The sequence below is a fragment of the Ciconia boyciana genome, chromosome 3 (genome assembly GCF_034638445.1).
Source record: "Ciconia boyciana chromosome 3, ASM3463844v1, whole genome shotgun sequence".
Classification (NCBI taxonomy): Eukaryota; Metazoa; Chordata; class Aves; order Ciconiiformes; family Ciconiidae; genus Ciconia; species Ciconia boyciana.
The window spans coordinates 61,398,523-61,425,147 of NC_132936.1; the positions used below are offsets into that span (position 1 = coordinate 61,398,523).

A 26,625-nucleotide genomic window follows, 5' to 3' on the forward strand; every position below is an offset into this window, starting at 1 on the left:
TCAACTCTGCACAAGACAACAGTCCATCCCTGTGCTCTGAGAGGCTGTCCTTGATCAACCAGCTCTCCTGGGCCCCTTTGCCCTTCAAGGCACCTCCCAATGGGATCCTGCCAAGCAAGTCCCTGAACAGGTCAAAATCTGCTCTTCAAAAGTCCAAGGTTGTAATTCTGCTGTTCATCTTGGTGACTCCTCTCAGGATCTTAAACTCAAGACTCATGATCATTCCAGCTGAGGTTGCCCTCAACCATACTCCAACAGTTCTTCCTTGTTTGTGACTGAGTCTGTGATTGTGAGGCTTCCACCAGCTGCATAAAGAGGGCTTCGTCTATGTCCTGTTCTTGATAGGCTGTAGCAGACACTCACTGTAATATCACCTGTGCTGATTTATCCTCTGATCCTTACCCATAAACTATCTACTGTTTTGTGGCTTTGCTTTTCACTCTCCTTAATCAAAATCTTTATATAAATTCTACATGAATATTACATGAATATAATTTTATCTAAATATAAATTATGTATGTAAATTAAGTTGTGTATATTATGAGTAACATGAATTTTATACAAATGTAAGTAAGTTTACATGGTAATTTTAAGAAGGTTTTTTTCTTTTCATAGTAGATCAGCTGATCTACTATGATTGCAGAATTTATTTATTCTAGAGGGAATCATCTGATTTTTTGCCTAAAAAGTTCCTTGTACGTTTTCGCCCATGATTTTTTTAAGCTAGGGTACACTGACACTTTCATTGAGTAGGTTGCATTTGCTTGATGCAGCAGTTCTCTCTGTGCAGTCACCTGCTCCTAGGTAACCCATCACTTTTTCACTCATGATAACCCCATCTTCCTTATACACTTAATGAAGTCCAGTTGAGAATGTTTTGCAACAATGTGCTATCAATACACTCAAGCCATCTGGACTATATACTTGACTGAAACCTCCAAAGCAGCTACTTACATGGTTCTCCATATTTGGAGAGGGCACTTAACACACAAATTCATATGGCCATTGTCTGATTAACAAGATGAATGGACTCATCCCTCGGTTTCACACAAGATCCTATACAAGGGCGCTGGCAGGACCATGCAATGAAAAACCTGGGGCTGACAGGGTGGAAATTAGATTATTTTTTCCATGAAACTTGAAACATAAGCTGCTGTTTACTGCTTACAGGTGGCACGACCTAACAACTCTCTGCCTGCCTCTCCTCTCGTTTTTATGCCTCTCCTCCTTCCAGCTCCTTCCTTCCCTTGTGCTGCTGGCTCCGATTCTTGTCAGACCTTTCCATGAGTCAACTCAACTCACTAAGCCAGCCGAATCCTGAAAAACAACCACATTTTCTCTGGGATAAAGAGTTATATCAGCTCTCAGTGAGCTCTGATGAGTAAAGCCAGCTAGGGAAGCTAGCTGAAGCATGAAGGCAGAGGAGGAGAGGAAGTAAAGAGGAGCAGAATAATCCCTCTTCTGCAACAGTAAGGTATTAGGCCAGCTCACTGTGACCTGTGAAGCTGCAGCCTAACAGGAAACTTATATTGGCTTAATATCTACATGCAACTGCAATCTAATTAGAAAACAGAGCTGTTACTGCCAGTCAGAGGGAAAGTGCTAAGAGCCTGCCTACAAAACTTGGAGCCTAAGCAACTTGCTCCCAAGTCACTGTAACCAACAGGCACAAAGAGCACGGGAAGCCATCTCTACTGCCTGCGCAAGGGACACTTGCTACTGGCACTGCAGATGCCACTCAGCTGCATGTGTTCTTTATTTCTTTTAAGAAAGTCCACAAGTTTGAAGATCTCAAAGCAATCCATAAGCCTGTCACAAACACACACACAGTGGGAGAAGCCAATGGAAGGTAAAGGCTGGGACAGCAGACATCGGCTACACCGAAGAGGAAAAGTTAATAACAACAGTTTCTTCTGTTTGGATGCCATGTGCTTGCTGATCCCTCATTCATGGGAATTAATTAAAAGAAACCAAGAGCACAACAGAAATGCTGAGTTCATACTGTTTGTTGACTTTCTCTAAAATAGTATACAGTATGCCTGATTTGTGTTTATACGTGGCTAGGTTTTCTTCCTCAAGGGAGTTAAAATTGGTTTGATCCAAAATAGAGTAAATAGCTGCTATATCCTGACAGCTGCTCTTTAAAAAGACAAAAGAGGAGGAGGAAGTTTTTATTTGGTTTTGTTGTGGTGGTGTTTTGTTGTGTTTTTTTTTTAAACTGCAAAATACTGAAGCATTGACAAAGTACTCACAAATCCCTTGGTAATCACCATTTTGGTGCATACATGGTTCCACAATGTATTAGATGCATGAACACGAGCACGTCTTCCCAGTGCTGTGCAATACACGTGTCCCTGAACCAGTACAGCTGCCGCAGTGCAGCATACAAGCAAGTTAACTCAGTAACAGGTAGAAAGCTGGACTACCTCTCCTACCTCAGGAACATAAGGTGAGCTGGGGTACCTCTGGATAGTCCAGCATTGTACACTGTTAAGTGTACCTGTAAGTTCTGCACTTTTATCCTTTTTTTCTGAAGCTGTGATTTTATACTGTAGAATAGACTGAGAGCTTTAAAAGTCATTTCCTCTGAAACAAAGTAAGAGCTAAATGCATCTTCCCTCCATGAAATAAAGAGCAAAACCAAAAGTGCACCAAAAAAAATAAAATAGCAAAAAAGGAAAGGAATCGCGCCCTTGTGCTTTTATTAGTCCAGAGTATTTCTTAATCATACCTCCCCAGACAAAGTAAGGTCCTGATACCCGGCAGGTTTTTTCCAGATCTGGTAGGACAGGTTTAAAGCATTCAGTGAAAGAGTAGACTGGCGTTTTCATAGCTGTCTGGTAGGATATTTGTCTGCTGTATACTCTTCTACTGATGCACAGACTCTGCTACAAGCAATCTATGTCAAGACCTACCAGGAACCTCTGTTCTTTCTGCTTATACTTCGAGAACTTGACCTGGGAAGTGCATCGCTGTGTCCATCCTGCCATTGTGGATGGCGTGGGGAGTGAACCTTAGCCTCCAAGCTAACTAGCGACAGCTAGCTTTGTCCATGTAGGCCAAGCTCATCACCCTCTGGAGAAGACAGGCTCATACCTGGCTCACACCTACACCTCATCATACCTGGCCCAGCTCTCCTCTGGAGTCCTGCTGACAACCACTGTCCACATGACGTCTATCGGAAATAATAAAAGGGATATTCTGCATCCACCCGAAATATGCCTTTATAGCATAACGCCTCAGGCATAGCACATACATTGTAAACTGCAGGACGTAAGGAGACACTTTGGGACACAAGCACAGCTGCAATAGCATTAGAAGATTGCCTCATTTGGGGAGCAGTAGACTTGAGGCAACGTGGCCACTACCTAAACACCAGAGAAAGTTCTCAGCACTTAGATTCAGGTTTCTTCTCAGAAGAAACTCGATTGCTTGCTCCAACAACAGGCCCTGAAGAAACCAGCATGTGTGCTATGTCAATAACAAAAAGGGCTCAAACTCTTGTACAGAAGTGGGAATAAACCAAGGTGGCACTGTGAGTATACGAACTGAAAAGAGAGGATGGGAGGAGGTGCATATCCCTTCCCAAATCACACACTGGCTGCCCCGTAAAACACCCATCATCTCTCTTTGGACAGATGCAAGTGCTGGACCACCCTACAACATGTACTCCCATTCATATCCCCTTAGGAAAGGAGGAGTTTGGGGTTTCAAACACCTCCAAGAAAACTCAGCTTCTCACCAAGTATTACAAAACACAGTCATCACCCTCACCAGAGGGCCACGTAACTTTTGATAGCTAGGCCATCTGAGTCTGTGACATGGCTGACAGCTCTGGTGAATGGCTTCTCAAAGAGTCTCTAAAGAGTCCTTTAAGAGGGAGGGTACAGGAGCGAAAAAAACATTACTTTTTCCTCCATCACAGACACTATGTAAAATGCAAATCAAAGTTAAAAATGTATGATCTAATTCAAGTTTTCTTGCTTGCTAATTTTAACTACAGTTTAAATCTGATTAAAATCCACCCACCTTTGGACAGAAGCAACACATTTTGGAATGAAAAAATGCACTGCATTTTAAACGTACTATTTTTTCTACTGGGTTATGTTCTTCACGGATTTAATTTCTGAACAATATTCTGTAATCCACACTAAAACATATTTAAAGGAGGTTACACTTTCAAGTCTAGGAGGAGATGGGAAGAAAGGAAGGAAGCTTTGGATGTTGCTGTATCCGTGGCAGTGACATTACCTATGCTAATGATTAAGCAAGATTCAGAAACAAACACAAACATCACATATGAGGCAAGGCAACACAACTGAATCTGTTCCCATACCGGCCATAAACCTGCTCCTTCCCTAACATATCCACCTAAGCAATTGCCTCTTCACAGCCTGCATATGTGAAAAAGAGGTTTGTGTGACCCCCAATATGAAGGATTTGCCTTTTCAAAGTATCTTTATATAGAAAGGTGGGAAAGACAACAAAATAATCGGGGGGGGGGAGAAAAAGATTTTAAAAAATTATTTTAAAAGCCTTGCTGATCATAATTAGCTTGATAATAGCAATTTGAACAAGTATCTGTACAAGTAATGATAGAAATGCCCAAATTAAAAATCTCATTGTTTCCTGAATAACTTTTTTCATTAGTTCACTATGACCTAAGAAAAAATGTTTAAATCTTCTCAGTTGATTCAAAATCTGTTCTGTAAAAAATACAGTACTGCAGCTTTTGTCACTATTAACCAATATCAATGATTACTGCATCAGCACAGACTTGTAGCAAAAGCACAACAAGGGAACATAAATTACATACTGAGCAGCAAAAGGGTTAGAGCTCAGAAATCAATATTTAAGCAAACAGGAAAATTTCAGGCACCGTACATGAAAAAATGTGGAGGAAAGCATCGCTTCCCTTTGTTTTGTTGGTATTATGCTGCTTCCTGAATGTAACCTCATCTTACTTTAAGGTTTTTTTGTTTTTACAGGCATTGATTCTTCTGTTGTTGGGGTTGTCATTGCGGGGGTTATAGATATATCAGTAATTCAGGTATTAGTTTCCAGTTGCATAATAGGTCCTGTATTAAAAGTGGGATTGGGAATGCCCTTACTGTGCCATGAATTCAAAGTAGCTCACCGCTTCACTTCCACTTCTAAGAGGCTTTGTCTCTGATGTCACAAAAAGTGAGAAGTTAGCACGAGGAAGAGGAGATAGTGTCTCAGATAGTGAGGTACTTATGCACAGAGGGTTACTACAGCACCTTGACCACTGCTTGTACATGGTATTTCTGAAGCTTAGTGCTTCAGAAATAAGTCTGCATTAGCAACCACTGTACATTACTCATTCCATTATAAGGCTTTTTTCCATCGTGTCTTAACACCATTCTTTTTCATACACCATGGTGTTATTCCTTCACTCCCTCCCCCAAATAGTTCCCAAGGCCGGTTTTTCTTTTCCCTCTTCTACGTAAGTAAAGTTATTTTACTACTTTCCCCTACTTCCAACCTGGCTTCTTCTACAACTCCAACAGGACAGCCTATAGTTATATTGTTGCTTGGATCTGGCATTCATTGGACTGCTAAAAATTGCACACAGGTGCGTGGGAGTGGAAGGCAGAGCAATAAGGTTTCCAGTCAGGGCAACCTACAGAAACATCAGAGCAGCCAGAAACCTGCGCAAGGAAGGGAAGGGGAGGCAGGCAGCCACCTACACTTACAGCAAATTGAAGCAGCCATATAAACACAAAGTAAGTTCTTTTATCTTTTCTGTAAAAGGGTCCAGCCAAAGGGTGCCAGAGAGTACAAAATCACCAGATGTGCTGAGCCCATGCCATGCTCTGCGGACAGGAGCGAGTGAACTGTGCCCGTGCTCTGAGCCAAATGAAGCCACGTGAGAGGCAGCAGTATGTTAGCTCAGGTCTGTCCCTCCACTACACTCCAAGATAGCCAGAAAATTTGAAGGCAAAGCAAACTACTGTTACCTTCAGGAGAAAGAAAAAAAATTAAAAAAATTTTTTTAAAAAATCTATAAATATATATACAAGCAGGCTGAGAGAGAAAATAACGGTAGGACAATGGCACAACAGGCAGATACAGTACTCGGAAGCAGGGCTGGCTTGCTCCTCTCCATGCAGAGAATCGGTGAGAAATCAAAAAAGCGCTACTCCTCACAGCTGTGCTGCAGGCTTCCAGCCTTGCACACTCTGAACACTAAATGCCTCAAATAATCTGGAACACCTTCCAAGCTACCAAGGTGCTATTCAAACCCTGTTTTCCCTGCAACTCTGAAAGGCTAGCACAGTACCATTTTGCTTTTTGTTCAGCCTCCACAATGCTACCAAAATAGCAGCTTCAGGTAATTCCTCTTACTGACATTCATAGTTCCCCAAGCAGCAGCTGACTTCATATAGTAATGAAACGCCTCCACTTACAGCCCATGCTCCTGATTAACGGTAGTAAACGTTGACCAGAACTTATTGTTTCTCCCTGCCCCGACAGTGCTGCAGTGATGGCCAATGCCATTTGAACTTCTTGTGATACAGATACGAGGAGCTAGAAAGCTGCATCATGCAGTAGAAGGCTGTGTCACAAGCAAGAATACAATCATGAATGCTGTGATAGCACCGGCGCATGGTAATTTTAGTAATTTTTGGTACCAGCATGGCAAAGGTAGATTTGCCCAAGATCAACCTACTACTTTGCAACTCTATCTGTAGCAAACAGATTTCTCCCCTTGCTTCAATTTATTACTCCAGATTCAGAGAAATAAACTAATATTCTTCAAATACTAAACTAGGAAAAAAAGGAGAAACGAAGAAAGAGAAAGATCAGTTTCTCAGAAGGCAGCATTTTATGTAGCTTTCACTGGAGTTTGGTTTCACTATACTCAAAATAACAATCTGACAGATTTTCTAAAACTTAATTGATAACAGTAAAATACACGCATTTGACACATACAAGCAAGTAAAAAGATAAACTATTCAAGAACAAATGAGCTTTTTGAAAATCCATATTGCATTGAAGAGGTATGGCTGAACAAAATAGTATCATAACTTTAAAGAAGAAAAAAAAGAAAAAACACAACCAACCAAATATCACTGTACATGAATAGATATAGCAGCTGGCCTTGAAGGTGAAGTATATTTTGTGCAAATACAGCAAGTAATCTTTTTTTAAATGTTCTGTCTTTCACTACCCAAAGGAACTAGAATAAATCCATCCATGTCAATGAATGAAAAACCGACACATATATGTTACTTATATGTGAAAGTCATTTCTATTACTACAAAAACCTTACTTTTCCTAATCCCGCATCTAGATTTCCTGATAAAAAAATGTCTTATCTAAATGTACAAAAGCATCACTACACTGTGTAGTATCTATAAAGCCTTCCCTGCACCCCTCCTCTCTTCACTTTATACCAAGTGAAGTGTGCTTGAGAACAACAGGGAACCCTTGAAATTAGTCAATAGATTGATTAATCCACTGTACTGAGCAAGCCAAATAGGATCAGGATGTTTACCGGTGTTCTTTAGTAGACATTAATTGCACTGCACTAACGAGGTAGGCTTATTTCTGTTAAAGATGCTACTAACAAATAATACAGACAAGAAACCAGCCACAAGGCTTACTGAATAAAAAAAAGCAGTAAAAATATGTTTTTCTGATCAAGGAAGTACTTCAGATGAATTCAGCTCTGTAGTATATTGACAAGTTAAACAGGAAACAAGTATCACAGTCAACTTTTGGGGCCAAGGAGTGTAGGAAGACTGAAGTATGTAGGGAAGAAAAAAAAATTCTCTTGGTCACTTTAAATAAAACCTATCTATGCCATCACATAAAGAAATGTAAAAGGAGGAGAGACAACCAGAATTTCTTAGCAGCCTCAACACAGATCCAAGCTTTTACAATTTATTTCATAATGTAATGACCCAGATAAGCTTTCAATGATCAAACTTTAAAACCCCTACCTTCCCGAATTGCATTTGCCAATGAACACCTCAAGAAACGCCCAGCTCTCACCAGACACACTGCTTCCTGGTTAACTTTTGTCTGACTGTACCTATTCACATCCCCATAATTTAAATTTATTCATGGGTTGGTGGTTTCATTTCTACAGGAGAAAAATTCACATTTAAGTGAAGTAAAAGGCCAAAAGTCTCATCTATATGACCTCTACATTACAGCTTTCCTTCCTGAGCCACATTCATATGAAATCTATATTAAAACACAAATTTCATGACCTTCTGGCTCCCCTCTCTCATTTATACACTTCATAAACACTTGCGTTGGTCCTGTGCTGAAATTCATTTTGGGTCATGCAGGTGAAACAAAAGCTATTTCCTTTCTGTACAAGGCAGAACTTAAATAGCGCACAACTGACCTTCCAGATCGTAACAAATACTCAACACTATTTGTACAGGAAAATTAAAGTTGCACGCAAATCTAAGGGTATAATTTTCATATTTCTTTCAGGTGCCCCAGAGGTTTATACAACCCCTGTACCCACCCACGCCACCAGCTCCCATGGTCCTCATCAGCTGCACCAGTGTAACAACTCTTTGTACAGCTGCACAATGAACTGGGTTAACAAACTGACCCATACTACATACTTTTTTTTTCCCCAGGTTATTATTTTCAGTCCATACTGGTTCACAACCACATGCACATCAGAGCAACTGGGAGGAGGCAGCAACGTGAGAATACCTCTGGGAATGACGGCACAGGGGAATGAACAGACAGAGATATTCTGCCTAAAACCCATACAAAAGAAACTACCATGAAAGCATGGCCTAAATTTTCTTGTCAACACACTTCCTCCCATCTCCATTGCCTTTCACCATGTATGTTCTCTATTCTGAAATAACTGTGCAGTCTTCCACCAGGAACCCCAAAACATCAGCCTAAACCGGAATATGTAATGTTTTACTTTTCAGGACTGTTTCGTTTCTTTTCCTTTTTTTCCCCAGAGTAGTGAATTTAGTTTTATTCTTTACAATGGGGCAACATGTAAGGTCATATGTAATTTCTGCAAAGGAAAAAACTGATTTCTGCAATACTCTTCACTGTAAAAAATAAAGTTTGCATTTGTGAAATACTCTAATACTAAGGAACATCTTTAGAGATTCGATGTGTTCTCCTTTAGTCATGCTAGATGACAAGTGCAACTAAGGACTTCCCCAACTACCGTTAATTTATTTTCCTCAGATTTCCAGAAAACCAATCAAAAAAATTAGCACATATCCAATCCGGGCACATTATCCATCTGAGAGATAGGAAACAAGATGTCCATCTCAGCACGTCACTATTGTCCACTATAATTTAGACATTCTTCAAATTGCATTTGTATCCAGGAGGGTAATAGCCCTTACATTAAAAACACCCTTCATTAAGTGGCTCCCCGTCACGCAGCCCATTACAGGCTCTCATGCCCTGACCCTGCATAGCCTCAGAATAATGCTGCTGTAAACAGGCAAATCAAACATGGTAAATAAACTATCTTCTCTATCTAAGGGTAAAAACATCAGTAAATGTATAATTAATATGGACAAAACCACCCCTTTGCAGATCCCCAGTGATATAAGAAAACACTATTATTTACTTTAAGTCTTTTGGAAAACACAGTTATTCGCACACAGTGAATAGTCCTCTAAAATAACTGGAAAAAATCCATAGCCAAAATTGGATTTCATCTTAATAGCACTCTCTAATTCCTATCTTGTATAGTATAATGTATAAAAATCATACACCTGAAAACACAATGCATGCTCTAAAGGGTTTGCTTCAACATATAGAAGATGTCTTTCTTCAGAGGTACAAAGGCCATCAGGTAAATACTTCATTTTTGTCATCATGTCTACAAAAATATAACACTTGGTTACCAACCTTGCCTCACACAAAATGCAAATCCACAGTTGTGGAACCATTTCTACGTAAGGAACAACTCAATAGTCCTGGACCATTCAACCTAGAACGATTTCACAAGAAGGGTGCTTGTGAATATACCCTTAAATAAAAGGTGTTTTAAAAAAATGAATGGGTTGGAGAAGGCGATTAGGAATCAGCTTTGCTCACTTTCTGTACAAGAGGCCAACATGTATCAAACAGAAGTCATGTGCAAGTTCAAAATAAGTAAGAGCAGCTGTGTCTTCCCATGATTTGTAATAAAAGCTGGCACTCTGTTGTAGGATGTAGCAGATACTAGAAGGCTTCAAGGAGCCCACAGACAGTAATACAAAGCTGACAGGGCAAAAACATGAATTCATTGAGAACATAACGAATAAAGACCATTTCTAGTTGAGGAAATTCCTAAATGCCAAACAGCTGGAAACCAGGAGAGCATTCAGGGCATGATCATCACCCATTTGTCCTACCTCTGCATTCTTCCCAAGTCAACTGCTAATGGCTACTCTCAAAACCAGCAGACCTTTGGCTTGATCTAGCACAGTTGCTTTTACATGCTCTTAGAAACCTAATGTTGGACATCAGGTGCTTTCCAAGGTTTTAATAAGTAATCCAGAGGTTTTACCGTGTAAGCTGCAGTTCAAACAATTTACAAGTTGGTATTTAAAGCTGTACACAAGCACCTGTTCTAAGTGTTCACTTTATTTCAAAATTAATCATTATGTACTGCATTTATTTTTCCCATAACAGAATATAAGTGGCTTTTGCCTTTGCTCAGACTTTGAGAAATACAATGTAGGTCAGTATAAAAAAAATTCTGAAGTTGCATTAATTACTCAGAGGTAATTACACTTGCCTTACCAATAGTGTTTACTATTGCTATACCTGCAAAATGCTTTCCATTAGGGCAAGTTTTCACGTTTTCACAGCAGTCTGAAGCATGTGCCATTAGGTCTGAAATTTCCCAATGTTTATCCTCCTCCAAAGCACAACATTGAGTTAAACCCCTCCCTTGAATTAAAACATGAACTCAATTGTCGAATTTTTCCTTTTTCCTATTTTTTACATGCCCTTTTCTCTATTTTTATTTGGGGGGGGGGGGGGGGTTGTTTTTTGTGTTTTGTTTTTTTTTTAATAAGACTTTCTGAAGCTACTGAAGACTAAAAATTGACATTTAAAAATTGAGTATAATCCTTTATGACTACAATGGTTCTGGGTGCATCTGGTAAAGTTAGAGCCTTGAAAGCTGCCTACTCACCGTAAGGGTATTATGTTTTTAACATACTGGTGAAACAGTGCTCCTTCTGAGACAAAGCTGTACTGGAATATGTATTTCCCTTGCTAAGGCCAAGGCCAGGACATTGTATTGGATTACAGAGAGATGTAAGAGACGAGGGCTCCAAAGAGGATGTCAACCCATGCATTAAGGAGCTTTGTGCCTAGCTGAAGGATTATAGAGCCTGAGAAGAAGAGATGGAGAGAAAACAGTCCCTAGCACTTCAGTTTCTGCGCTGCTCAGCTTTTCTGGGCACCTCTTCTCTCCTCTCATTCTCTGACTGAACAGGAAAAAGTGGGCTGACTCTGGTCCCTAGCAGATCCCTGGCTTCTACAGTTTAGAAAACCCAGCATTTTTCAAAGTGAAAACACCCGTAGTTTAATTTTACCTATACCTTCATTACCACATCTTATTCTACTTGGATAACTTCACGAGCAGTGGACTGCTTTCTAACTTACACTTTCAACAGTAATCAGGCAGGGTCAGCAATGTTAAAAAACTGTACGGCAGATGATTGCACACAGTTATTTCCCTTCTGCTTTTGCTTGAACCTCTTGCTCCTCCATTTCCTGCAGACCCACCGGAGGAATTCAGCGCTCGTTTTAGAACTGTGTTACCTTCTTAGACTTAATTTTAAATTGTGCTATTTCAAACACAAAAGAGCTTAAATATTTAGATACAGCATAGATCTTCAGAATCTGAAGACTGTGAACTTCTTAAGGGCAGTTCATCAGATGAGACTGCTCACTTTTAGTCTGGATCTCAGTTACCAAACATCAAACTTTTAAGCAGTGGTCCAAGAAGTGTAGAATCCTAACCAGAGGAAGAAAATAATAATCAGAGCTTCTTCTGTATCTATTTTGGACTATCTCTGAAACATTCCTTTATTCTGCTAGATTTTATTGAGCAGCCACAATTTCACATACAGATGTGAAAAAAGAACTTCCTCCAGAAGAGTCCAAGTGCTACACTCAGAGGAAAAGGGTCTGTAGCAGAACTGAACAGAAATCAGGTACCAAAGTCAGAGAGCACTGTGTCATTTAACTCTGAAAACTGTCTAAGGATGACAGGTATGTTATTTGGGAGAAGCAAGCAGCAGCTATCTTGTCATTTAGATTCATTCAAAATACAATTCCTCAAATTTCTTTCTTCCTATACAAGGTGTGCCTGAAGTTGGAGAATACCAAATTTTTTACAAAATGGTGCTTCTATCACAATTAAAATACCTCCATCATTTTAACAAGCCATGTAGACTCTGAAAAATGCAAACTGAAAAGTAACTAATTTCTGCCTTCCTAGAGGAGATATTATTTTGAATTTGTTAATACAAGACCATCAGCATCATGAATGCTGATGCTTCAGGGCTTAAATTTACTCTTCCATATGCAAACTTGAAGCACCAAGCAGTCCATTAAACAAAGTGTTGCTTAATTAACCTATTTTGTAAGATATGGGGCCTACTAACAGCTGCTCATATGAGTGACTCCAAAGCAGGAGGAGTCACTCATATGTGTATGTAATTTTAGTGATGTGTATGTAATGTGTGTAATTTTACTTAAGAAGTAAAATTACATACACTAACCACCATTAATAATGCACAACAACATATAAAAAGCAGGGAAAAGAATGGTGCAGAGGTTAGGTTACTTCTGTGTGGCAACACTTCCCACTCTTTCTCCACGCATACCTCAGTTCACAAAACCTTTTAGATACAAATAAAATAGCCATGACCTTTTTTCCTCCTCTGCATGATTAATTACTTAATGTAGTATTAATTGGAAAATGTAGCCGAATTTCAAATGCTTTCATTTTCTCAGCATATCATGCTGTCTGGGAAGCGCCGATTAAGCTGTTCATCAAAGGTGAGCAGGCAAGGTCATGTAGGCTGTACCTCTTCAGTTATTCATTACCTGTCCTAAATAGTAATTAACAATGGTAATATTTCCATAAATCAAAGCTTTTCTGATTACCTTCAGATGATGGGGGGGGGGGGGGGGGGGGGGAATCAGTGTATGGGGTTTTGCATGTATCCTTTTTTTTTCACCATTTTTTCTAATGCATACCTGAATAATTCAATCAATACATTAGCCATCATTTAAGACACAGAATTTCACTGCGAGTCAACAGGAATTCCATGCAGAATAAAGAAGTTATGACTTCCTTTCTCCCTGCCCTATCCCCTCCAACTTTAAAGGGGGATTTCATCTAAAAAGGTTTCTCAATTACCAATTGTTATATTTATTATTTTTGTTTCTTTTTATTACCTCGATTATCAATTTTAAAGTGGAGATGACAGAGTATGGCCTTGAGGCCATATTCAGTGCGGCTCTGAGTTTCTTAATAGATAAACTTATCCCTTCAGTATCTGGGGGGGGTTCTCACCTTGAGGCATCTCGGGCGGCAAATAGTGAGGCTCTTGAGCACTGACATGTACCCAGTCGAAGTCATCGTACAAGTCTTGGTGGTAGTCACAGGGTCCAGGACCATCATCAAACGTACATCCCCCTAGAGAAGAAACTTGTTATTAGTTTATTTTAAAGCATAGATTTTCCAGGAGTCAAGCAGAGGTGTTCCTCCTGGCCACACCACAACCATGGAGTCCACACAGCCTGTGGCACCGTTCACAGGCTTGCCTGCGCAATGCTAAAACCCACAAGCTGCTCATCCATCAGTGTTCCTCTCTCTTTTTAAAATGTCTCTGCTTCACACAACCCATTTCCCCCAAGAGCACCTTCTGTCAGAGCAGGAGATCACAGGCTGAGTCACTGAGCCCGAGTGAAACAAGGCCCAGCGTCTGCATGACAAAAAACAACAGGGCTATCCAAAACAAGGGGGAAACAGAAAATAATGGACTAGGTTCAAAAACTAAAGGTGTAAATCAACAACTCCAATGCACTGAAAGCCTAAGTAGTCCAAACACCGACAACAAGAATAAATAGTGTGCCCAAAACAAACGCAGTCAGACAAAATAATTAAAATTACTTAGAAATGAAATAATTACTGCAGAATGAATTGGATAATCTTGCTTTATTAAATCAATCTAGCATAACAGAACACAAATTAAAAGTGCTTTTCCAGGGTCACACAAACAACGGATATGTAAACCTTCAACAAAAGTTGTGAGGAGAAGTGACAGGGAGAAAGAAGGGGAGAAATGTAAAAGATGGGGGGGGGGGAAGATCACAGACACGACAAAAATTCCTGTGTAACACAGTAATGTCTGCCCTGTCTCATTCAGTAAGTTTTTTATTACATTCTTCACTCAAGGCAATTAAGTAAGCTGTGGAAAAAAGAGAGAAGAAAACATGATGATCACTGAAAGAGATCAAGGTTTGATAAAGAACTAAAGAAATCAAAAGAGCCTGGTTGAAGAAAAAGTAGAGCATAAATGCAAGAAAATACAGATGTCACACATAACAACTCTGCAGCATCAGTTCTTTCCATTCATGGTACACAGTCCTTGAGTTTGCTCCTCCTGCTCAAAAATAAAAGGCATGACCAGGAGAGAGTGAAAGAGAAAACACAGTGCATTCATCTTTATTTAGGCAGTATTTATTAACCCAGAAAAAGAAGATATATAAGAACTCAAGAATCAGATTATAAACAACTCTCGGAAATCAGGGGAGATATTTGTTGCATCCTCTCCTCCCTGTCCTCGGTAGTTAGGGCATATCAATCCAATCAAAAACTGTCATTACAGCAAAAATTCCTCTTGCTAAGAAGACACCTCTAGAATAAGAGGAGCATTCATGATTACTTCATTGTCCGACTTTTTGAATACAAGATGTGGGACAAGTACTGCGGGTCCCAAGAACAAACAAAAAAATCCTTATTATGGTAAATTCTAGTGTCACCATACAATGAGTCACCACCACTCCATCAACAGCGAACACCCTCCCATGCCTGCCAGGCTCTCACCAGCCCACACTACACCCTGGAGGAAAATGGGATGGAAGTGGAAGAGGGGGACAATGAAGACCATGAAGAACTACAGTCTGTGCTCATTTCTGCCCTCATTTCTGCTCATTTCTGGCCTGAAACTAGGACTGGCCAGAGAATAAGGGAAGGAGGAATGGGCATGTATGTTACCACACTGAGGATAAAAATATTTTTTACCTATCCAAAATGGAGTATTCAAATGTCACATAACAGGCAGAGAGTCTAAAAAACACTGTTCATATTTGGGGAAGGGGAAGTCCCTTTTACCAAATTTCATCAGAAAATCTAGACTGTTTCCCAAACTGAGATTGCTTCATCTTCAATAAGCGACAACTCAAATAATTCCCACAGTTCTGCATAAGTATTAGTCATTTTGACTAAATGACAAAACAATCTAAGTTTTAGCTAATTCTACTTCACTAAAAAGCACTGCCAGATACTCATTCCAGGGCACTCCTAGGACCACTTGTTAAGCAGTGCTTTGGATGGCAAGGATAACACCAGGAGGGAAAGAAACCTCTACACTGCTAAATCCTCGTACCATAAAACCTTAAAACTTCACATTCAGCTCCATGTTAGCAAAACCTTCTCAGATGTTACCCTGTGACAACATAAGCACAGCAACAACAACAAAAAAGCCCCAACATTTCACAGTCTGTACTAAGTTGGTTACTCCATCAGTGTTACTGTCAAAGACTGCAAGGCCCAAGAAGAGAAATATTTGTGTGTCAAAGAAACCTTTATGCCTTTAAGTCTCAACTCCAACGCCCTATTACCACCAAGAGACTTTTTTAATTAACATCTATCATGATAAAGCCAGAAAGGCTTAGAACATAAATCTTGGTCTTTGATTTAACTTACAATACACTGCTATGATCACTCTACAGCAAAAATGTACATTTCCTTCAACATTTAATTGATAAATGAATAGCAGTTTCCCTTAAAGGGAAGTTATCACTGTCTGCTGTCCCAGCACCAAAATGACATATGGCTTTGAAGCACATGCCTGCAGGGCACCCATTACCCTTTTTAATGGTTTAAGTGCCCTCAGTATATAAATTTAAACTACCAATGAATCTTGTAGACTCATTTGGAAGATGAATGTCCTTAATTGCTTGTCTTTGTACCCACTATTAATTTTAGTTATCAGGGTTCTGATTAGCAGTAACAACGCACCTGTTAATACACAGCAAGCAATCCAAACCTCCTTGTGAGTAGCACACCACTGCTGCATCCATAGAACAAGCAAACGTCCATTTATCGTATGCACTTTGTTCATCAAAGTTTATCAGGACGGATTATCAACCCACTATGAATTCCACCCTATAGCAACTGCCTAAACCAATGGCTTCCTCTCATGGAGCACACCACCTCCTCTTACCAACAGATCATGACATTTCAAGGCAAGCAAAGTAAAAGCCAATGCTGTAGTGATTTATCCAGTACAACACGATGAGACAGACTAAGCATTTTAGACCCCCTGCAAACTACTCCTTATGACTTAAAGCATGAGCACATTTGGATCTCCCCTTCTCTAACAGTCAACTGCCTCCGTGCTATTTTGGTAACTCTAGGTACTAAGAGACAAACCTAGTGTAACATGCTGTGTGGAAAACACAAGGAGAAGAGACGATGAGTGGGTGAAACCTACAGTAATCTATTTTGTTTCCAGTCATTTGTTCAAAACTATATACATTTTAAAATCAATCTTTAACCACTCAAACATAAAACCACATCTGACAGAAGTACACCATAGGTCAGGACTTGTTAGTACCCTAACTCAGCTACTGTGCCACGCTCCACAATAATGTGACAGCACTGTTCAGGGAAGAAGGGGATGGGCTTGATGAATGTTTAGTACCTTCCAGCGAGGTTCAGCAGCTGAACTCAAATACATAGTCCTATTTGCTGTCCAACATTTTGCCAAGAATCTGCTAATATCCTACAAATAACAAGTTAGAAACCTCCAACTCAGCCATTTGTAACCTCCCCCTGTAACTCAATAAAAAGGTACTTCAGTACCCACCACTGTCCCTTTACGTTCCTTTAGCTACAGCTGACGTATAACCTGCAATTTATCATCTTCAATACTACCCTGCCACTGGAATTTGTGCACATCTACCAACACACACGCCATGCCACAAACAGTGATTTGTGCACCTCTGCTCAGTCTCCCGGCTGGAAGCACACAGTGCTGACATTCAAATGCTCTTGGACCTTGCAGTACCTAAATCCACATCTACTTAGATTTCTAATATCATGCTTCAGAAAAAGGCAGCAGTAGGATCATAGCAATACACCAGACTGGTCTGACCTCAGCAGCCTAATGTGGGCTTGGGGACTGGCACACAAGCCAGCCAGCATCTCCTCCCTTCAAACGATGCTACCATCGGGACATGGCCCAGAGGGGCTGGACAAGGACAAGCAGCACGCTTTCCTGAGGGGCAGCACCAGCCAGAGCCATGGCTTGCTGCATCGCCAGTGGTGGCAGCAGCCAACAAGAAAGCATCAACAATCAATTTAACAAAAAGAAAAATCAGGTAGGGCATCTGAAACAAAGACCCTATGGACAACTGGAATCATAAGCTAGGAAGACAGAAGGAATCTTAAGTCTGGATGGTTATTTTGCCAAAGTGATAACTGTATTTTGGGTCAGTCCAATTCGTTCAGTTGCTGAGGAAGTATTTGGGAAACATTTACATTCCACAGAAACCAAGCAAATCAACAACTCACTGTTTCCATTATTTTTTCCCATAAGCTTCACTAAGTTACTAACTTCAGCTTAAACACACCTAGAACTCTCACACAGTCCTCTTCAACATCCTTCTAAAAGACAAGTGATAAAATATGCTAGCCTCATAAAAATGTCCTGACTACATGTCCATTTTCATTTATAAAAAAGATAAGGAATTCTAAATGTTCATTATAATAAGAAAGATACGAATATCCCACACTGAACTTCCAGAAAATAAATTAAAGCTCCACTAAATAAGGTCATTAAGATTAACCTAAATTTAATCTTAAAAATTAATCTTCAAATCCCAAAGTTTAATCTAAATTTAATAAAGATCATATAGTCAAGGTTTACACATCACCTACAAAAAGCTATTTAAAGATGCTTGAATTTAAAGACAAATTACATTTTTTAAAATGTTACCATGATATTTCCTTAGCAGCAACAGTCAGTACTGACACTGCTCTGTGATTTTGATTTATCCTACATCCTTTCATACCAATCCATGAAAGAAGACCTGAACAGATTTTTCCCCACCAGGTTAAAATATAAATAAGCTTAAGACTAAGAGAAGCATGTGTCAGTAACTCCCACTGATAAATGGATGTCCACTACAACTTTACAGTGGCCTCCCAGCTCATCAGCTCAGTACAGAAAGGAAAACTGATTCAGATTTTGAACTAATGAACTTTATCTAACAATTCCAGTGTTCTTACTACACTTCCTAGAGATCATGTCACTTTCACTACTTACAGTAGAAACAGTTGGTTGCATACCAATATTACATTAAATTTAAGATACCCATAACATTTATTATGAATAGCATTATAGGGATGCTATACTGGAGATCTACTGACTTCTAGATAAAAGAAACTATTCCTACATATCACCTAAAAATTCTGTATGTCAGTTTTCATATTTAATTAGACCTTAACAACTCCAGTGCCCTTTAAAATACACTCAGAAAAGCAATAGTAAAAAAACATTCAAAACTTTCAGAAAACTACTAAATTGTGATAAATTAAATACCTATTGATAAAACTATCTGATGAAGAACACCACACATTTACTGGCCATGTTTTATATCATCTTTACAAAAAAAGACAACCTTTAGCATCAGAGGTAGGAGAAGGGAACAGCTGGCATTCACTTTTCTAAATCCAACAAAGAATATATTTCTTTGTCTTCTGTCACACTTTCTACAGAATTAAAAATAAAGAAAAAAATAGTATAACAAATTATATGCAACAACAGGAACAAAGCACTTATTTTTAAGTCTCCTATAATAACAATATCTATCCGTTAGAACTCCCAAGTACATTCTCACCAAAATCTGGCACTAAGTTTCAGAAACTAATAAGAGAAAGCAATGAAAGAAAACTGCATCTTCTGGGTTTGGGACAGGGGTAGAGAGAAGGGAAATTGGAGTACCTGATTAGGCTTCTGAAACAAATTGATTTTAGAAGCGTTCTTCATTACCTATTTCTATTACCTATCAGCATTGCAAAGGACTTTTTTTTCCAGCCGTAGGATGGCATGTATAGAAGGACAGTCGAAAGAACACAACTTTACAGTTTATTTCCAAGATCTGTTCTTGCATTCAACTACTTCTAGTGTTATGCAAAATGCAAAATACACTAGTAACATCTTAAATTTCATGCTCCTCAATTTTAAGGAGCTGGTTATAATCCCAGAAATTCATCCACTAAGAACAAGCAGATCACCAATACAGGGAAAAAAAAAAAAAAAAAAAAAAATTCTAGCATGAAAGAATAGTTGTACTACAGGCACACAACAAACTTCCATCATCACAACTTTTCCCTTACACAGGGCTCAGTTACCAACGGTTTCTTTGGGGCTCATATGTATGAAGGTGTCAGACCAGGAATGAAATACTCTTTTCTCATCCAGCTCAAATGACTAGTTGGAACAATCTACTCCTTTTATTCAACAGCATGCTTTTATTTTTCTCCACCACCTGCTGTAAAAGCATAATGACTAGCTCTAAATCTATCAAAGTAGATAGCTCCATGGTAAGAACCCAGTACAAAATTATGTTTATCTGTGAAGTCAGGTAAAAGTCCTGTGAAAATTTAATTTTTCTCCTCACATTGATTGGTGAATTCAAAGCTTGAAGAGTAAAAGTGCTATAGCAGGTCTCTTGTCAGTCATATATCCAGGAACAGGTTCTGCTTTTAAAATCGCCCACCCTCCATATTAATTTACCTGTTTCTATCACAGCATGCCTCGAAGCACAGGATGTTTTCATCTTCTAAAGGCACTACGTTATTTCTGTTATGAGCATTTTAAAGCCCACTGATTGCAGAGCATTCAGACACCTATTAAGAATATACTATGAATTGCTGTTAATGCAGTTTGAGAATAAATTTTAATGACTTACGTTAAAATGCTTATGTTCAGTATTACCTACTGAAATGTCACTCTGAAATAACCTTAATTAACCTATGGCATCTAAAAACGCAGAAGGTCAGAGGCACTATTTAATTTAAAAATAAAAATAACCATGAAAACAGCAGCACTTAAGGAAAATTACATATTCTCCTTCACTACAGGGAGAAGTCATACTAAATACTAAGAATATTTATCTTCTTTGCAGTGGTATCTTATTTAGTAGTACTAGAATTCATTACATAAACACAACTGATTACAGTTAAGAGCAATAAAAGCCAAGTAAATTCAATTAACTACAGACGTCTTTTAAAGAGTTTTTAGCCTTGTTCCCACTATCTGTATGTTTTAATCATCCTTTTAGCTTATTAACTTGAACATGGAACCCCAAGTCTCATCCAAAAGTGCCAATGGAGTGTAAACACCAGCAGCTTAATAGGAAATATGGCCGATTATTCCTAAATTAGCATTATTTTATTTTCATTGTAGGGCTTTTGTTGGTGCTATTAGAACAGTCAAATAATCTAAACATCCCTATAAATGTAAACTTTTCAGAAAAGGAAGTGGACAAAACCACTCCTAAATCACTACATGCTATAAACCACCTTGACATTAAAAACCAATCCTACCCCCCAGTAGCCATGAAGTAGTACTATAATCAATGGGGGGGGAGAAGGCTAAACAGGTCATAATCAAGTCCAATCTATGCATAATTTTTTTCATTTTGTGTCTGTTTTCCATATTCCTTACTAATAAAATGTAGTAGCTTATTTTAGAAAGGAAAGATGGGAACTTGAAAAATATTAGGTACAAGTTACCAAGAATGAAGGAAGCCTCATGTGGACATCCTTTCCTGCAATCTTCAGGGAAAGATCTCACTATTAATCCCAGCATTTACCCTAACCCCAAATTTTGGGACAGCGTGAAAATTCACAATTAGATGTGGTCTACCTGGGCATGCCATTTATTAGATTTCTTCTATTAAATTACGTTCCTTCCCTCTATACCAGGCTATTCCTGTTTCCAATTGACAGGCAACAGGAAACCTTCCTGTGCTTTACCAGCAGCGAACAGGATGGAAAAAGGAAAGAGATGAAGGGGGGAGAAGATCAGTCTCTATTACACTATCTGTCCTTCCATTTCCAAACTAAGCAAAATCTAATCTAAGTGGTTTTGGAGGAAATTTTAAAGTGTCTTTAAATTTCCTCCTGTTCTCCAGGGAAAGGGAGGTTTTCTGTTCTTTACTGGAGAGGCAACAACAGGTAGCTGTGAAGAATCACAGTTGCTTAGTATCTTTTTCATTTTTTCTTCATCCTTCCTTGGCATGGGCAAGGCAACAGAGAGCAAATAGCCGTGCATATGTAGATCACTTTATATAACTGAAGTTACCAAGACAACTTCCATTTCAGTTCACAAGATATTTCTGAAACCATGAAGAGATTCAACAGTTTCATGAACACATCTTCATTAATACACAAGTGTCAACATCCACAAAACACCAAAGCTATTTCATAGTTCAGCTCATAGGCTGCAAGCTTTAGTATTCCTCCAGTGCACTAAACAGACTTCTGACCAATTGCACTGGTGACAAGGAGTTATACCATTTGAATACAAATAACTGGGGGGGTGAGGGATGGAATCATATACTTGAGATTAATAAATATTTTCATGACTATAACAATAGTAACACCAGCAAGCAAATTCTATGACTCCAAGGACACAATTGAGAGCTCCAAAATGAAATTCATCACTCTGATTATTTATGGATATGTGGTCTTACAACGTTGCTTCTGAAAATAACACCTTTTTCCAAGACACTGTTAGTGCTTATTTATAGAAAATCTTATGTAGATATCACAGTCTCTGGCATTTCTCCTAAATGTTCTCACAATATGCTGTTAAAAGTTAATGGATAAGAATGCAATTAAACTCAGTAGGAGTGCTGAATGAAGACAGCCCTACTACCATTACATTAAATCACAAAATTTTCTATAAATTCAGAGTGCTAGGTTGTTTTGTAACCTATTCTCCAAGAAAAAAAAGCTGAAATAAGGACTTGGAAGAAACAAGTTTATAGCTAAACTTTTATCTCTACTAATCATGTCAGCAATTCAACCACAAAAGCAGGCCTAACAACTACACTAGCCACCCTATTACAACTTTGACAGTTTAACCATAAAACAAGGTGACAGGAAAAAACAGGTTATTTCAAGATTGTTCTAAAAACCATCTCTTTTGACATCAGGTATCAAAATTTTGTTCAACAGATGAAAGCAAGAGTTTCCAGCTGGACAGTAGGAGCAACCATTCAAAAATAAAAAGGAGTCTCATTTGACGACAACAAACGACCACAAGTTACCACAGCATCAGTGCAGAAGCCAGACAACAAAAATGAGGAAATGAGGGAAGAGTGCATAAGTTATACAGACTAAACTATAAAAGGAGCTCAAGGAACAGGAGGGCAAAGAGCTCCAAAGGCACATGGACAACATGAAAGCTGAGGACTTCCTAGGGGGAAGTGAGCATAAGACTATGCATAAAATTTTAAATGGTCATGCAAAAAGGAAGATCAAATTAAATGCAACAAAATGGAAAAAGCTCTGATGTTGAAAATGACAGAAGCTGTTACAAAAGGTCATTTCTGAAGCCACAGAAGGAGATAAGTCCAAGAAGGTGGAGAGATGATTGAAGAGTTCGGTCATGGTATAAATCCAGAGTCACAGGAGGATGACAATAACCTCTCAGAAGAGATCTTTCAAGAAATGACATAAAGGTACATGAAGAATTAAGCTAGCGGTGGATCATAGAACTCAGGCACATGAATTAAAGTGGTAATGTGCAATATTGAGATCAAAAATATATCTTCACACTCACAGGCACTGCTAAACTAAAAGCCAAATCCTTTTGTATCAGAAGTGCAGTTACTGCTCTAGTTTCCCATCTTATACTAAGAAAATACTCACATGCATTTTCATATCTGGCATATCTTTTCATGCAATCCAGCAATATTCTCATGAAAGAAAGGCTAGAAAGAAGAACAATGTAAATGTATTTTGAAGACACAGTGACGGTTTCTATACCCACAGGAAAACAGCCAAGCTCCCCAGTTTAGAGAAAGACCTGCTGAGATACAGACCAACAAATAACAGATTTCAGATGTACTGGCCCCCAATCTACAGAATCAGAGAATAGTTGAGTTTGGAAGAGACCTGTGGAGGCCATCTGGTCCAAGCCCTCTGCTCAAGAAAGGTCACGTACAGAAGGTTGCCCAGGACCATGTCCAGACAGTTTTTGAGTATCTCCAAGGATGGAGACTCCACAACCTCCCTGGGCAACCTGTGCCAATGCTCAGTCACCCACACAGTAAAAAATAGTGTTTCCTGATGTTCAGAAGGACCCTCCCTGTGTGGGAGGCAGTGTCGAAAGCCTTACTGATGTCTAGGCAGATGATTATATTTGCTGCTGTCCTTCATGTGCCTGGAAATGGTTTCAAGGATGAGTTGTTCCATCACCTCCCCGGGATCAAGGTTAGACTGACCAGCCTGTCCTTCCCTGGGTTCTCCTTCTTGCCCAATCTCCTATTAAAATATTGTCTCATCTTAAACTTTTCTCAGTAATACTTCATATTTTCTCAGGTACCAAAATGAAGCTCTGCACATTCTTACAAGTTTTAACACCTCTTATTCAATCACACAGACAAGTATAATATTGCTGTCCATAATATCATGCTTAAACATGGACTATAAAGTATCAGAGAAAAGCCGAAATAAAAACCAGAATTATATGAAAACTTTTCATATTAAACAAGCTGAGAACAGCAAACACACAGAAATAGAGATTTATCTTTCTTTCTGATATATCTTTTACCTTTCCTCTTTAGCCTTACAAATCTAAGTCTTTCGTTAAAGGTGCCCTAGGGAATAAAATGAACATCAAATGGATGATTCATTTCACATGGTACTCTTTGTATTAGTTGTTACTTCATTCTTCAGCAAAAGTAAGATTTATCAAAATATTTCATAGACTATCAGGAAAATATTTTAGGTATATTTCATTAGGAAAGAGTCATCTGACAGCAAAGCTATTTAACATGGAGCACACATACAGAAAAAGAAGATGCCAACAACTCACTTTCTTCCTTTAAATCTTGTGGGTAAATCACTGCTTACTGTTGAACTGATTTAACATGTAAATTGTGCATGTAAGCATATAATGTGTCTCTTCTCTCATCACAAGTAGTCCTCAACAAGACCTCTGATGAACAAACAACACAAGTCACCACATCATTTTGGACAAAGCTTACTGATATGCCATCAAACTTAGCTTTATTTGTGCAATAAAAAAATATCCTCTCCAGACAAATTGCAATAGGCGTGTAAAGCTCCAGCAAGAAATCACTATTTTAGGTTAGAAATATTTACAATCAGAATTGTATTTCTACTACAATTTAACAACAAATAAAATGTTATTTTGTGACTCCCCAGGGAACTGAACTCAAGGACTTGAAACTTGTATTTTTATTTGCAAATCTGCACTTTAGTTTCAATAAAGTAACTATTACAAGAATACTTAGCAGATTCAACAAGCAGATTCAAGTTGTACTTAATCCATCCACTTCTCAAATGGAGAAATACTCTCACTGGGGTGGCTTTGTCAAAGGGTGTAATAGATAAGCCTGAAGGCTAGATGAAGCCTCCTTTAGACTGTGCAAGGAAGTTGTAGCATTTTGGAGCCAATCATCTGTCCATGTCCTGAAGGCATACTGCCCAAAGCACAGTAAGGAGAACAGAGAAACATGATTCCTACGATCTTACAACTTCAGCCACAAGTGAAAATGTATCCCTTTATGTTATAAACTGCACAGAAGTACAAGAAAATCTATGGCTGAAAACTGTCCTGGTAGGCACTGATAGGGTACCAATAATAGTCTCTGAGTAGATATTTACCACTCAGTCTTAAGATTTTAAGGCTGAATTAGATATTTTCATGAAAACATCAGCTTGATGCTAACAGTAGTTAAAAGGTAATTCAAAAGTCAGAAGTTGTAAGGAAAGAAATTTAGGAAAGAATACTGAATATTTATTTGCAACATTATAAGCCCCATCCAGACATTATATGTGGTTCTGGTTTTCCATCTCCTAAGGGTTATGGCAGAAATTAAAAAGGCTTAGAGAACATCCAGTAAAGATGATCACAGGATGCTTAAGTATTAGACATAACTTAAATGACTAGGAATTTTCAGACAGAAATGACACAGGAAATAGGACAGGTGCATCCCTTAGTGACATGAAGAGGAGAATACAGATCAACCACTGTTTTGTGAGTGTGAAAACATTACAGGGCTTCAAATGAAGTTATGGGCTGTCAGGATCAAATTAAACACGAGTGTTAAGCTATGGGACTCCCTGCCACAGGATGCTACAGCTGCTACAGATATTTGGGGGGAGATGGACAGAATCACTGGTATCAGCTGAGAAACACTAACTGAGCACCTTTGGCTCAGAAGACCACATGCCACTAAGACAGTATTTTGGGAAAGCATACCTACAGACTTGCCACTGACTAGAAAAGAGTAATATCAGGGCATTTGGAGAAAAGACACTGAGCTCTATCAGTCTTTGGACCAACACATTGTATTGAATAAGAGGAAAATACATAAGATGTACAACAAAATAAAGCCATAACTGACTACTGGATGTAATTATGAGGCTAAACTATCTCAGAGGGCAAAAATGGGACACTAAGAATTAAGGAGGGAGAGAGAGAGGATTATTATATTGAATGGAAGAGAACAAGATAGAAAGAGTAACAGGAGGACTACAACACAAACCAGTAGCGAGGAAGTCTGAAGAAATCATGTCCTGAATATGCATTGTTATAAGTAGCCCAATATCTGAAGGTTTGTGCTCGTAACTCCCCATCACTCTACTCTTTCCTACCACGTGCAATCACCGATGCGCTCCATGAGTCAGAGTATTGCCCGGTGCAGGGAAGCGAATACAGGCCTCTCTGAGGAAACAGCTATACTCAGCTCTGAGAATGAGTTAATGATGCAGATGTACTCCTGATGTGATAAAGTTAAAAGATATACATGCAGTAGTTTTCTCAGCAATTGTCAACCACATATGTATAACCCCCCCCAGTAACCTTTTTCCTTAAACAGCACTTGAGAGCTTGGTAACTGAGGCTGCAATCAAACTAGACTCTGGAAAAGATGCTGCATTTTATGATTCACTCTTCAGAGTACTAAAGTATGTTCTATACTCCCCGTTCCTAGGGGAAAAAGAAAAAAAAAAAAAAGGACAAAAAAAAAAGTCTTACACTTTGCTCTTACACTAGCTTCTCACCTTTTTTCCAAGCTAGA

At 38.9% G+C, this 26,625-nt stretch overlaps 1 protein-coding gene across 4 annotated transcripts in view; it reads right to left on the reverse strand.

Annotated features, from left to right (window-relative positions):
- PTPRK (protein tyrosine phosphatase receptor type K) overlaps nt 1-26,625 on the reverse strand; it is a 418,125-nt gene that overhangs the window by 315,383 nt on the left and 76,117 nt on the right. For all 4 annotated transcript variants that reach the window (XM_072855831.1, XM_072855828.1, XM_072855829.1 and 1 more), the window contains exon 2: nt 13,562-13,684. In XM_072855831.1, coding sequence (XP_072711932.1) covers nt 13,562-13,684 — 123 coding nt within the window. The remainder of the gene's footprint in view (nt 1-13,561; nt 13,685-26,625) is intronic.